A 13214-nucleotide genomic window follows, 5' to 3' on the forward strand; every position below is an offset into this window, starting at 1 on the left:
AGTCGGAGGAAGAGTGCTCTACCTCAGACTTCCTGCTGCATAGACCGCGCCAAAAGCCGAAATAAGCTATTTCGAGTTAAGCTACGCAATTGACATAGCTCAAGTTGTGTAGCTTATTTCAGCTTTAGCCCTTCTGTATAGACGTGCCTTCTGTCTCTGTCTCTCTCTCTCTCTCTCTTCCTTTCACTCCTCCTGCTATCATCAAGTTTCCCATTTCTCCTCTTCTTGCCTTTAAGTATGGAATACAAAATTATGCTGATTTGGCAAAAAGGGCCAACATATTTTCATCAATGATTCAGAATTTAATCAAAAAGAAAATGTTTAATTTTCCAGAAAAAGAGTAAATAAAACCCCACCAAGAGTGAATATGAAATCTTTTTGATGTAGTCTGTCCTGCTTTTGAGTACCAGAAAGCACATGTTCCTTGTGCTTTATATGTAATATGATATTACTTAAATGATTGGTCTTTGTGGTCTTCTAAAGTTTTCAGTAATTTAGATGTAAACTGCAACGATCATTTATATGTATGTTACTTGTCTGAAATTTATAAGACAAGATGTGATTTTTGTAATTCTACCAATTGTATACATCGATTTCTGTGATGTAAGAATTACTATTATCCCCATTTTACAGATGAAGACCTGAGGCACAGAAAGACTTGCCCAAACTCACACAGGAAGTCTGTAGAAGAGCAAACAATTGATCCTGGGTGTCTCAGGCCCCAGGCTCTCTTTTTCTGACCAATGGACGATTCTTCTCTCTGTCATATTATGATGACCTACCATTAGGAATTTTACTGAGTCCCAAAACTGAAATCACATATAGCACTGTCATAACAGTATCCATTCTAAGCCTATTTTCAATCACTCATAACTTTCACCATCTGAAACTTCCCATGACTGAGCTCTGTGTAATTAAATTGTACTTTCCACATTATAATTATAATAATAAAAATAATTTCAAAAATTATTACAACCTTCTTTTTTAACTGCTTTCATGCCAACATGGCTGAGATGAAAAAGAAAATAAGTAAATACAGGTCTGAAAGTTAAGAACTGCCAAAATGCAATCCCAGGTCTGCCAGTGAACTGTTGGATGGTTTTCAGCAAGTAGCTTCACAGATGTGCTTGAAGTGTCTTACTGGCTAAATGGAGATAACACTGTCATAGTTATCTACCTGCCCCACTAGAGTGTTGTGAGGATTAATTAGATGATGCTTGTCAGTCTGCAGTATATCATGTTAGTGCTAGGGATGTAAAATCCCATTTGGTTAATGGGTTAAACACATTGTTTAACCAGTTAACTGATTAAGGAGGAGGGTAAGCGAGTGTCGCTGCAGCCCAACTGGAGTGACCCCTCCAACCTGCCACTGGGTTGGAGCAGTCTCTCCCCACTCTACCGCAGACATCCCTGTCTATGGCAGGACCCCTGTAATGCTGGGTCATTCCCCTCTGCAGCAAGCGAGGAGCTGCTCCAGCCTCCACCAGTTAACATTAACTGATAAGCCTTACTCGTTCAGAGCGAGATTTACCGTTTAACCAGTGAACCAGTCACATCACTAGTTAGTGCATGTTTCCTTATCATACCAGAAGCAAATCAATTTATTTCCTGTTTTATGAATTTAGAGGGAGCATTATTTAAAGGGAGCATTATTTTACTATCCAAATTTGCATCCAAGAGAAAAAAAATTAAATTACAAATTCCGCTAAGTGTATGATTTAGAAATAATCACTTCAGACAACTTTACTGCTCGGCATCCTTATTTGAACAACTACAATTAAAACTGTATCTTTTGAAAATGCTTCCTTGTTTTTATAGACCATTAATCTATCTTAGCAAAATATCAACTCTTTCCCTCCAGAGTTTCTGAAGCAGACTTCTGCCTGTAGAGAGGGCAAGGAAGTTGATTACAAACGCTATGTTGCTACATTCCAAACTATATCCCATTGCTTATTTTGCTAGGAGAAAAGAATGCCAAAACCAATAGTGCATCTAAAAATGATTTGTTATCCTATCAACATATTATCTCTCCCATCCTTCCAAATGCACTGCTTAAAGTGGCTGGCAGATCCTGAAATATTTTGTCATTCACTTGAGCCTTAATGTTTTCTACAAAATGAGTATGGAAGTTTTGTTATTGTTTTGTGCGTGCGTGAAATGTACTGGCTACAGTTCCAAAGTGAATGCTACCAGCTACTATAAAACATCTATGAAACTTGGCATCTTCTGAATGTTGAATGGGAAACCAAATAACTTAGATCAATAAAAGTTAATAATATGAGTACCATGGGTCACAGAGGTAGAGACTGTACCTCCTGATTAGCCCTTCTAGGAACTATCAGAAATGAATTAACACTCAATTAAATAAGCTCTTCATTTTTATCTACTTTAAAGGAAGGTGAAATCTCATATGGCATTCCAGAGGGTGCCTTTCATATACATTGGCATCAGATGTAAAGGCTATTTTAGTGCAACATTATACAACAGTTGAGATTTTAAAAAAATACAAGAAACACAAAGTTATGATTGCACAGCAACTATGACTTAACCCCCTCAGGCTTCATCCTGCAAGGTGCTGAGCTCTCATCAAAAGGAAGCAAAGCATTTTAGTACATATGTAATTCCATTTATTTCAGTGTGTCTATTTGTGATCTTAAAGTTAAGTATGTGCTTAAGCATCTCTCTGAATTAAGAACAAATCACTCACTCAGCATGTCAAAGAACTGAAACCCTTAGGAATTATAGTAGAACTCTCAGGCCTATTTATAGGTAAGATTGCAGTGCAGTTTCCTTTCTAACCCCATTTGCAGTCATTTAGAGCAGGGGTTCCCAAACTTTTTGACACAGGGACCAGCAAATCCATTCACGAGCTTTTGGAGGACCAGTAACATTAATTTGCATATTCATCAAGCAAATGATGAATATGCAAATAAGTTGTTTCTGGTCCTCCCAAAGCCCCCAGTGCCAGCTTTAGCAAAGCTTTTGATATGGTCACCCACAATATTCTTGCCAGCAAGCTAAGGGAATATGGATTGGATAAATGGACTGTAAGATGGATAGAAAGTTAGCTAGCTCAGTGTTTCCCAAACTTTTTACTTTAGTTGGAACCCGTTTTTTTCAGTACTGTTTTCTGCAGCCCAAAAATATAAACACATATAAAAAGGCAGAGAAGATTCTGCAACAAAATCGTAGAAACGTCCCAATTGGAGACAAAATTCATCTGAAGTTTAAGTTCTGATATTGTTATTAGAGTTAGCAGTGAAATCAAACTCCAGGAAGAAGGTAAATTCTGGCTTTACACAGTACACATGTACACGGTTTGGAACACGGAGAGAATTCCTCTTATGCTCTGGATTGCACCCAAGAGAAGCAGTGCTGGTGGGTGAAAAGACAACATATGGCAAGTGGCTGTTGATGAAATTATTCAGCTACATATCTTAGAAAAAACATTTAAAAAATGTGTACCTAAGGTTGAAGACAAATTGTGATATGACACTATCACTCGAGTCTTGTTTCTGAGACCACACACCCGTAAAGGGACAAAGTTAAAGAAAACACATACAACTTTACCAGGGCATTTCATGACCTTGGAAACTGCGTGACTGTGTGGTTCGCTTAACAAACAACACCAATAAACAAAACAATACTTATTATGTACACAGTGCTCTAAGGGCCTGATCTAATGCACAATGAAACCAATGAGAGTCTTGCCGGAGCTAAGATTATAACTCAGAACTTCTTGACTACCCTGTGCTCATTTCTTCTCTAGACATTCTGGTACTTGCACTTAGGCAGATTCTGACATTACTCTATAGGTGTTCAATCTTGTCTTAGTATACTATTAATATTTACTGATTATAGTCCACTTGTGACCAGAATCAAAGTCTGATTGTTCTAGGTAATGTATAAACACATACACAGATGCATTCTCTGCCCCAAAGAGCTTACATTCTTAGCCTCTGAGCATACAAAAATCTAGACATATGAGTAGCTTTTTGGCAGAGGAGAGAAGAGGAGTTAAGACAAGTTACTTGTGAGGGTAACAAACAATAGGAGAGAAAGAAGGGAAAGGGAAAGGACAAGGGTATCAGCAGTAAGATTGCATGTCTAAACAACTAGCAAGTGCACTGTTTGGTGGTCCCAAATTATTATTACATTACATTATATGAATTCTATATGTCAAATGTGTATGAAAAATCTCTACTGGCTCTCCTCCTAACCATGATCACTTGGGAATATCCTGTAGGCTTCATGGCAAAAATAGATCATTAGGGAACAAATGAAGCAAGAAGGAATATTGGCTTTACAGGTCATTTCAGGGAGGATGTTCAGGATCAAGAGATGGTATGGACATATGCATGGTATTGATAGGTGCACAAGGCAGCACCTTTAGTTGCTTTGTGAAGTATCACTTGCATTTCCCATCTCTAATACATGTATATTCTCAGCCATAAAGAGGCATTTAGTTTCCTTTTCATAACAGAGAGAGCAAGAGAGAGGTTCCAGGATCATTAGAGTGTATCCAACTTTGTCTGTAAAGTTCAAGTGATGTTTTTCTATTCAACCTTTGGGATTATTCTAACCATCAAAAGCAATGTGTGAGCGACTGCTCCCAAACTGGCACAATTTATCAATAGTCCATTGACAAAGCAAACTGGTCCATCCAACATCACCAGCTGCATTCTGCTGGCACCCTCCGAACTTGTCTTCAAAGAACAACCAAAACAAAATTCCTAATGGCTATTAAGAGAAATAGCATCTGGGTTTCAGAAAACAGCTAATATAAAATACCTCCAATTAAAAAAAACGAGTCACTCCTATTATGCTTGATTAATTAGAGTGATGTTTAATAATTCTCCTTGTTAATATTTGGTCACTTTGCCATAACTAAAACATAGTTAGGGCAGGCAATCCGTGAGCAATTACAGGGTAGGAAACAAATCCAGTTTCAATTATCAAGGTCTTAGTTTCTGAATTAAAAATGCCTGGAAATCTGGAATTACAACATACTGGGGAGGACGGAAGGGGAACAGCCATAATGTTATGATTATGAAGGGACTGACTATTACACTGGTTATGGTCTGTATCTTGCTATATTTATTCCAAGAACACTGTGAGACTGACACACCAGTGATTGTTCTGAAGCCCAGTCTTTTGTAAACCATAAGGTTGGGAAACAAATGCCACACACCACTGGAGAGCTTGGGTTCTCCATTATCCATTGAAATACAGTATTCAGCTCTTTTCCTGACAAGTCTTGAGGGATCTGACCTAAACTTGAGTATCATCATCCTCTCACTCCATGAGTCTTTCTAGGGGACTGATCCAAAAGCAATTGAAGTCAATAAGAGAGTTTTTCCACTGATTTTACTGGGCTTTGGATCAGCATTCAGCACTACGAATTGAAAAACAACAACACTGCTTTGTGAAAGCAGCCAGCTTCTCAGCTTCTAACCATGTAAATCATTAATCTATGATTCCCACAGTTCATGAGCTATCAGTTTTATGTTGAAATCCGAGTGTGTATGTTTTGTGGGAGGATAACACTGGTACAGGGGGTAAGAGATGGAAAGCGGAACAATGCAATTCTAAAATGTAATCATCATTGGATAGGGTGAGAATAATACATATGATTTTAGGACCCAGGAATTTTCCCAGCATTAGTGCTCAGTGATTTTTTAATAACTATTACAGTCATTGTGCAATAAAACAAACAAACATATGATTTTGTTGTCTTGCATAAACACTAGAATTACTAACTTCCTAACTTCTATGACAGCTGAAGCACAATAAACTTAAAATTTTACCACCTGGTGAATCAACATGAATTAAGGCAGATAGATTTTAATAAGCTACAAAGTTGCACAGTGCGTGTATAGAAGCAGTAAACCTGAGAACACACACAGTAAGCACTTTCCAACAATATAGTTCTACGATTAAAGCAAAGGTCTCTTTAGGGTTGCAACATATCCTAAGTTGTGAAATAGGGACAATTTGTTAAAACGACAAATGAAAACAGCTTACCTAATCCTTTTGGGAGATCCTACCAATTAAGAGAAAATAGTATTTTTAAAAGAAAAACCCACCTTCAAATAGAAAAAAGAGATATGGAACAAGATTTACACTGCATATGTATGCAACTAAGACAAGCACCATGACAGACTAAATAAAATGATAAGGTTGTTACAGAAGGCCTCCAACTTGTGACGTGATTGGTTCCGGGGGAAGCGTCGCGAGTTGGGGGCGTCATAACTCGAACTCTTATTTACGATAGGCACTGTGCACCATCGTAAATGGGGGCCGAGGACATAAGTCGGGGTTTTTTGGCCCCTTCTGCACTTACAAAAATGGTTGTAAGGACGAGGGGGGTCAGAACTTGGGTGCCTCCAGAACTTACTGTGCAGTTTACTTAATTATGTAAATTGGAAATTTAAATAAGTCCTGTTTGAAGACTGCATGTAAATATTTGAGCTCTGTTTGGCTGATTTGTATTTTAAAACAAGTACCCACACACACGCACTTGAGCATTGCTTGGGACCTTAATTAATTTTTGTTTTTCTTCATTTAAATCATTGCTTTGAAGTGGAGCTGGATGAGGGATTCAGTATGCAGGCTTCCCTGGGGAGAAAGGAGTACCCCAGCCCCCTCTCACTGCAGCAGCTTGAGGCTAGGTGAGAAGTGCTTCTCCATGGCTGCTGTAGCTCCAGAGGGCACATCCAGGGGAGGGGTTCGTGTCCCACCGCTGGAGCAGGTCCAGGTTCGTCCACCCCTGCACTCCCCAGCCAGAATGAGGAATGGAGCAAACTGTGCACTTTCCCTTGTTCCCTGATGCAGGGGAACAGCCAACAATTTTCCTGTACAAATCGAGGAGGTGGGGAACTTTACCCTCACCCCCCACAACCAAACCTTTACCTTGCTTTAAGTTATCATGAGAGGAAGTTGCATACCAAATCTGGTGATTCTAGCACTTACCATTTAGGAAGCACTCTTGAACAGACAGTCAGTCAGACAGAGGGACTCGCTCACTCACACACAAACTCTCTCAAAGATATGGTAGACAGAGACAGAGAACCATACTGTATTTTCAGGAAGCCATAATTTTCAAAAATGAAAACTTACACTGTTCTCTCATTCTTTTAAGCTGTTCCATGAAATGTACAAATTTTTCATTTCTTCGCAGATCTGAGTCACTGTTTTTGCTTTCCAATGTTGTGAATTTTTTTTTTACTAAATCTTTTAGATCTGGTATATCCTCTGGTTTGTCTTGTTTTATCTGAAAAGAAAAATAAATGCAACTTTGTTATTCACTATAACATAGTCCTCTCAACCCAAAGCAAAGAGAGAAGGTGCAATATTATAACTTAACAAAATTTTCTTCAGTCTCCAATTAGATCAAAGGCTAAAACAATCTGGCGTTATTTTATATAGCCAGTGGTCACCATTAAAATCTATACAATTAATGAACAGAAACACTTACTTGTGTTGCTGTACAGGCAGCATTCCTTCTACTCATAAGAGAGAAAACTGCACACTAGGGATGTGAAAGATTAATCGGTTAACCGGTAAGCATCACCCTTACCCTTAATGAGCGAGGGCTAGAGCAGCTCCCTACTCACCATGGGCAGGGGACTACTCCAGCCCCTCTGGGTGTGCCATGGACAGGGGTACTCCAATCTGGCTGCAGTGGCCCCTATCCACAATGAGGAGACTGCAGTGGGGAGACCACTCCACCCCAGCCACAGTGGGTAGGGCTGTTCCAGTGACTCTCCCTCTTTAATCGGATAACTGGTTAAACATTACATTTATCCGGTTAACCGATTAAATGGAACTTTTCATCCCTACTGCATACATCATACTACAATATAACAACTCTCAGTGTAAAGATTTTGATGGCACCCAGTGTAGTATTGCGTGCATACGGATCTTATTACTACTACCTAGTTTTTCTATAGCACTTTTCCTCAGCAGATCTTCAAACAATTCACAAATAAAATATCTTTATCCCCATTTTACAGATGCAGAATCTGAGAAACAGGGAAAGGGGCTTACTCCGAGGACTCTCAATAAGCCAGAATTAGAAATGGAATCCAAGTCGACTGAGTGCTAGTTTTCTGTCTACTAGGCTACACTTCAGATATGAAAAGTTTACCACAAATAAGTCCCTATCCAAAGAACTGGTTGGAAAATTTCACCAAAAATGAAAATTCTACAAAAAACAAAGATAAAACTTCATGACAATTTTTGCATATGTTGTTTTCCTCTCATTTTCCACCCAGGTCTGCTGTTGAGCTGATAATCTCTATGCATAAATGGGCACAGTATCAGGCAAAATAAGCTAGTATGTACAGAAATACAGCTTTTTACGGATTTGCAGAGCACCAAGAGTGAGCAATGTGCTGTACAGGCTGGTAGAGTCATGATACTTACCCTTCAGAGTATTTGCACGTGAGCACGACAGAATAGAATTTTGGAGGCTGAAAGTGAGGGCACTCACTATACCTGGAGGGAGAGGCATACTGTTCTGACCATATGCAGAGCATTTTGAGAATCCAAAAACAAGACAGATTATTTTGCTTTCATTTTTTAAATACTATCCCCTCCAATCACAAACAAGGACAGACAGACTGAAAGGTTGGAAATGAAAGAGGGAGAGAGATAACATTTTTGCTTGTGCCAACCGTACTCTACCTTCAATGCTAGACCTGCTAAAGCAAAACACCCCCAGGCTGCAAAAGAGAAAACAGGGGCCTATCAAGGAAGGTTACTGGGTGCATCAGCAGGCCAAGCCATTACACCGTATCCCCTCCTGGTTCCAAGAGGTACAAAGAGGCTAAAGGCCACCATTGCAAGACCTGAAAAATTTCTGTGCAGCAGCAGGCTCTCATGTGGATGCAGGCTGTGTGAAAATATTCAAAAGGCTACACAGCCCCAGAGAAATTTGGCCATCCATGAAGGCAGGGCAAATTCAACCATCAAAACAGCAGGCCTGTCAAGAGCAAAATCTGGTGTGGACTGAGAGAGTGCAAGGAGGTACTGGCTGTCACTCATGGCAATGGACCAAACAGAGAAATAGTAGAAAACCATGTAATTTTAAAGTCCGAAAATACTTGCAAGAAAGTCATGACGGCAGTTGTACATGGTGACCAGCCATAATAACTACCAAGGGAGTCTACAGAGGGATAAAAACCCACATCTGGCCCAAGCTACAGGCACAGCCCAAGCCCAAAAGTCTACACAGAAGATTTTCAACCTTGGAGCTCCATTGTTCTGCGCACAGTTACAGAAAGCATGGCCTTCAAAAACTGTAAGCACAAGAAAACAGCTACCAAGTTGAAACACATGTAAAAGCCAGTACAATAGGCTACCCTAATTCAGACCGTGTATGCTTCACTCATATGCCGCTCTACAACAACTTCACAAGACTGCTATCACAGCCTTGTTGGATATGTAACTGATGGATGCGTGCCTGCATCCTTGAGTCATCTCCTAAGAGCAGCCAATCACTAGGACCCACACCCTGGCAATAATGATAGTACATTGGCTAAATAACATATGTAATAACTGCAGCTGCTTCTGCCAGATACAGTCATGCAGACCACAGGCCGAGCCCACATTTGTGCTCCCAAAGTTGCTGAGGCTCACGCAAGGAGCAAGAATAAAGCCTCAAACTGCTATGTGCCACAGAGGCAATGTTAACCACTCTACAGGAGCTCACGACACACACCAAGGCAGTTCTCACAGAAGCAAGCCAGAAGTAAGGCACTCAGGACCATGCTATTCACTTTCTGATCCGCTGTGACTCATGTGAGTTGAGCACACAGCTTTACTCTCAGAGCTCTGTCAGTCTATTTTCCTTAATCAATTCACAAGAACCACAAGTGAGATGTGTGACATAGTCAAATGCAGTCATGATAGTATGACAGTACCCATCTCACCATACAGAGAATAGCCTCTTCCACCCCCTACTTCCCGCAGTAGAGGCACTTCAGACTTGGCATTCAACATGGGCATGACATTCATGTGAGCAAGCAAACCATAGAAACCAAGAGCCTGAACTTGCATCAGTACAATACCAAGGACTAGCATACATACTAAGTCTAAGAAATTGCATTTGGATCGCCCCCAGCAAGCATGGACCTTGTAGCCGACAGGGATAAAAGACCACAGAATTAGCATGTATAAAGCACAGGAGAGAAAGGTGGTCCCAAAAGGGGAGGGGGGGAAAGGAGGTGGGCCAGCACCACAGAAGCTCAAACCGTGGCTCCTTCCCTCAAGGCCCTGCTCATGCACCACCTCTTTCTCCAAACACTGCTCCCTCCTCTCTGCCCCATCATTCGCCCTTACAGCCAGTAAAAAGTGGGAGACTATAGCCACCTGGTCCCCCTGATTCAAAACTTTTATCAGCCATAGGAGGACAACAGCTCAGTTCTCTTACCTGGTCAAAACCACACTCTGGTAAATCTAACAAACCAGCAAGAACTAAGCAGCTACTTTCTAAAGAGAACGTGAGCAATTTTAAAGATCTTCAAGAGCAACAAAATAATTCAACTCACAGCATTTCATGGCTGTGATAGATTAACTTGTGCTGTGGGCTGAAATCACCATACTAGCAGGACATACATGGCTGGGAAAAGACAGGTGCTCAGATGACATACAACATATACACCTGGGATCAGGGGCCTCGCTTGCAGTAGAACCCCTCTCCTGCCAACACAATGAGCGCTGCTGAGCCTGAAACAAGGTAGCAGCAGCAGTTCAGTGATTGCTTAATTCATTTCTAACCTGCTGCTGTGCTTGGTCCTGTGCCTACCTCTACCTGCCAGCTTCTTCCAGTTTTTTTAGTCCTGGTTCAGAACTTGGACTCTGCCTTCTGAATTTGACTCCAGTTAACTCTTTGGCTTAGGCTTTGGTTTCTTCCACCTACCTCTTGCCCTCTGCTATACCTTCTGACTGTATCTCTGGCCACACCTTCATCATGGGCTTTGTGTTCTGACACCCAGCTATAACCCCTGACTTTGGTCCTGGTCTTCCCTCATTTGGATTCCGCTCTAACTGGTAGGAGGGACTCTTGCTCCAATCACTAGATCAGACTGCCAGTGGCTGACACCTAGAAGGCCAGATTAAACAGACATCGAAAGGATAGATGATAGTTCACATATCAGAAAGGTGAAATTTAAGTTCCGTTCATTGTCAAAGGGAGGGAGCTCCATCTCATCACTTGAGTATCTGTTGAACACAATGTTTTATTATTATACGATAGAATTCCATTTATCCAGGTATCCATTATCTGGCCCCTGTATTACATGAACCACCAGACACTCAGGGCTGACAGCAGTCGGGGCTTGGGAAGTGAGCCACGGGTGGTCAGCCCCAGGCAGCTGGTGGTTCATTAGTACAGAAAGACCGATAATGGAGGCTTGGATAAACCGGGTTCTCGCGCGCACACGCGTGTGTGTGAGTGTTTGCAAAATGTAAAAATTAAACATTCGCTGTAAAAATACAAATTCTATGTTTTTCCTGACAAAAGGATTTTTAGGCCTTGTAAAGTCAACAGGTTTGCTGTGCACAAGCAGTTTCTCTCGTGATGCTTATGTTGTCCCATGAAACAGGTGGAAAGAGCTGTAATACAGAGAAACACAAAACTATTTAATCTTGACATTGGTCTCAATTCACCTTGGTAGGACAAGACTGCAATAGAACATATATTGTACCAGCAGTACACAACTGTAAATACGTTCTGGTTCATGGTAGTACTCCCAACCCAGTTACTGGGATGTAAGGTGCCAAAAGCTATCCACACAACAAAAAGAAGAATGAGGACAACATGTACACTGGAGATGTCAAAGCAACACCATCAGAACCAATCTGTGATGTATTTGCTTCTTAGTCTGTGCAGCTTGACAGATAAATGCCCCCAGACAAACCTAGAGCCACCAACATCTTGTTAATGTTGGTAGAAGTTACTTTGCATAGGAACCACGCAAAGTATGCTTGTAGTAATGCTGTCAGCCAAGAACAGCATGAGGAGAGATTAATAGGATAGGATTTTTCAGCTTGGAAACGAGACATCTAAAAGGGAACATGATAGAGGTCTATAAAATCATAAAATAGTTTGGAGAAAGCATATGAGGAAGTGTTTACTCTCTCTCATGACACAAGAACTAGGGGTCATCAAATGAAATGATTAGGCAGAAGGTTTAAAAGAAATAAAAGGAAATATTTCTTCACGCAGTGCAGAGATAACTTGTGGAACTATTTTGCCAGAGGATGTTGTGAAGGTTAAGACTACTATAACAGGGTTCAAAGAAGAACAATATTTCATTGAGGATAGGTCATTCAATGGCGATGAGCCAGGATGGGGCATGGATGGTGTCCCTTAGCCTCTTTTTTTAAAAGTTAAGAATGGGTGACATGGGATAGATCACTTGATGATTACCTGTTCTGGTCATTCCCTTTGGGGTACCTGACATTGGCCAGTGTCAGAAGCCAGGATATTGGGCTAGATGGATGTTTGGTCTGACCCAGTCTGGCCATTCTTATGTAAAAGTATGCTGAGCAACATTTTGCAGCCATTAGTCAATGCACTGAGAGATGCATGTGATTTTGAAATGGGAAGTGGAGGCAAGTACACCCTCTAAAACTACCATGGAAATGACATATAATGATGGGCTAGGAGTAGTCAGGACAAATGCGAAAAGATGTTGGTTACAACAGCTTGTTTACAGCAGTGCCAAATGAAACAGAGATATTCCCGCAAAAGAGAAAAGCCACACTTGAATTTATTATTGGCTTTGGGTTACAAGAACACACAAATCATACACCGGCCTATTTGGCTGATAACAATCTAGTCATTATATCCTAGTGCGTGTTGTACCAACATTGCTATTGGGTATGTATATTTAGAAACACAATGAAGTTTATTATTACAGCTGAAACAACAAATTATGATTACACATGTTACCTAGGTATACCTCATGTGTCAGAAGGATCAATCCCCCTTGGTGACAGACCATACCTCCTGATGCTATTATTGGTAAATTAAATTGTTTGGGTTCTCTGGCTGCATTTTAACAAAAGGCTCTTGGCCCAGTACTGTGTCCTGCTATGGATCCTGTCCTTGTTGTTGTGAATATTATATGAAGGGCAGTTGAGCTCTGTCCCCCAGACACAAGCATTTCTCATACACTTGGACTATGTGCATATATGTACCATGC

The 13214-nt window shown here is 40.7% G+C and overlaps 1 protein-coding gene across 1 annotated transcript in view; it reads right to left on the reverse strand.

The window, feature by feature from the left end:
* Positions 1-13214, reverse strand: part of NSMCE2 (NSE2 SUMO ligase component of SMC5/6 complex) — a 176066-nt gene that overhangs the window by 92167 nt on the left and 70685 nt on the right. Inside the window, exon 4 of the mRNA XM_075920152.1 lies at positions 7120-7273. Coding sequence (XP_075776267.1) covers positions 7120-7273 — 154 coding nt within the window. The remainder of the gene's footprint in view (positions 1-7119; positions 7274-13214) is intronic.

The sequence above is a fragment of the Pelodiscus sinensis genome, chromosome 2 (assembly GCF_049634645.1).
Source record: "Pelodiscus sinensis isolate JC-2024 chromosome 2, ASM4963464v1, whole genome shotgun sequence".
In the NCBI taxonomy this organism is placed as follows: domain Eukaryota; kingdom Metazoa; phylum Chordata; order Testudines; family Trionychidae; genus Pelodiscus; species Pelodiscus sinensis.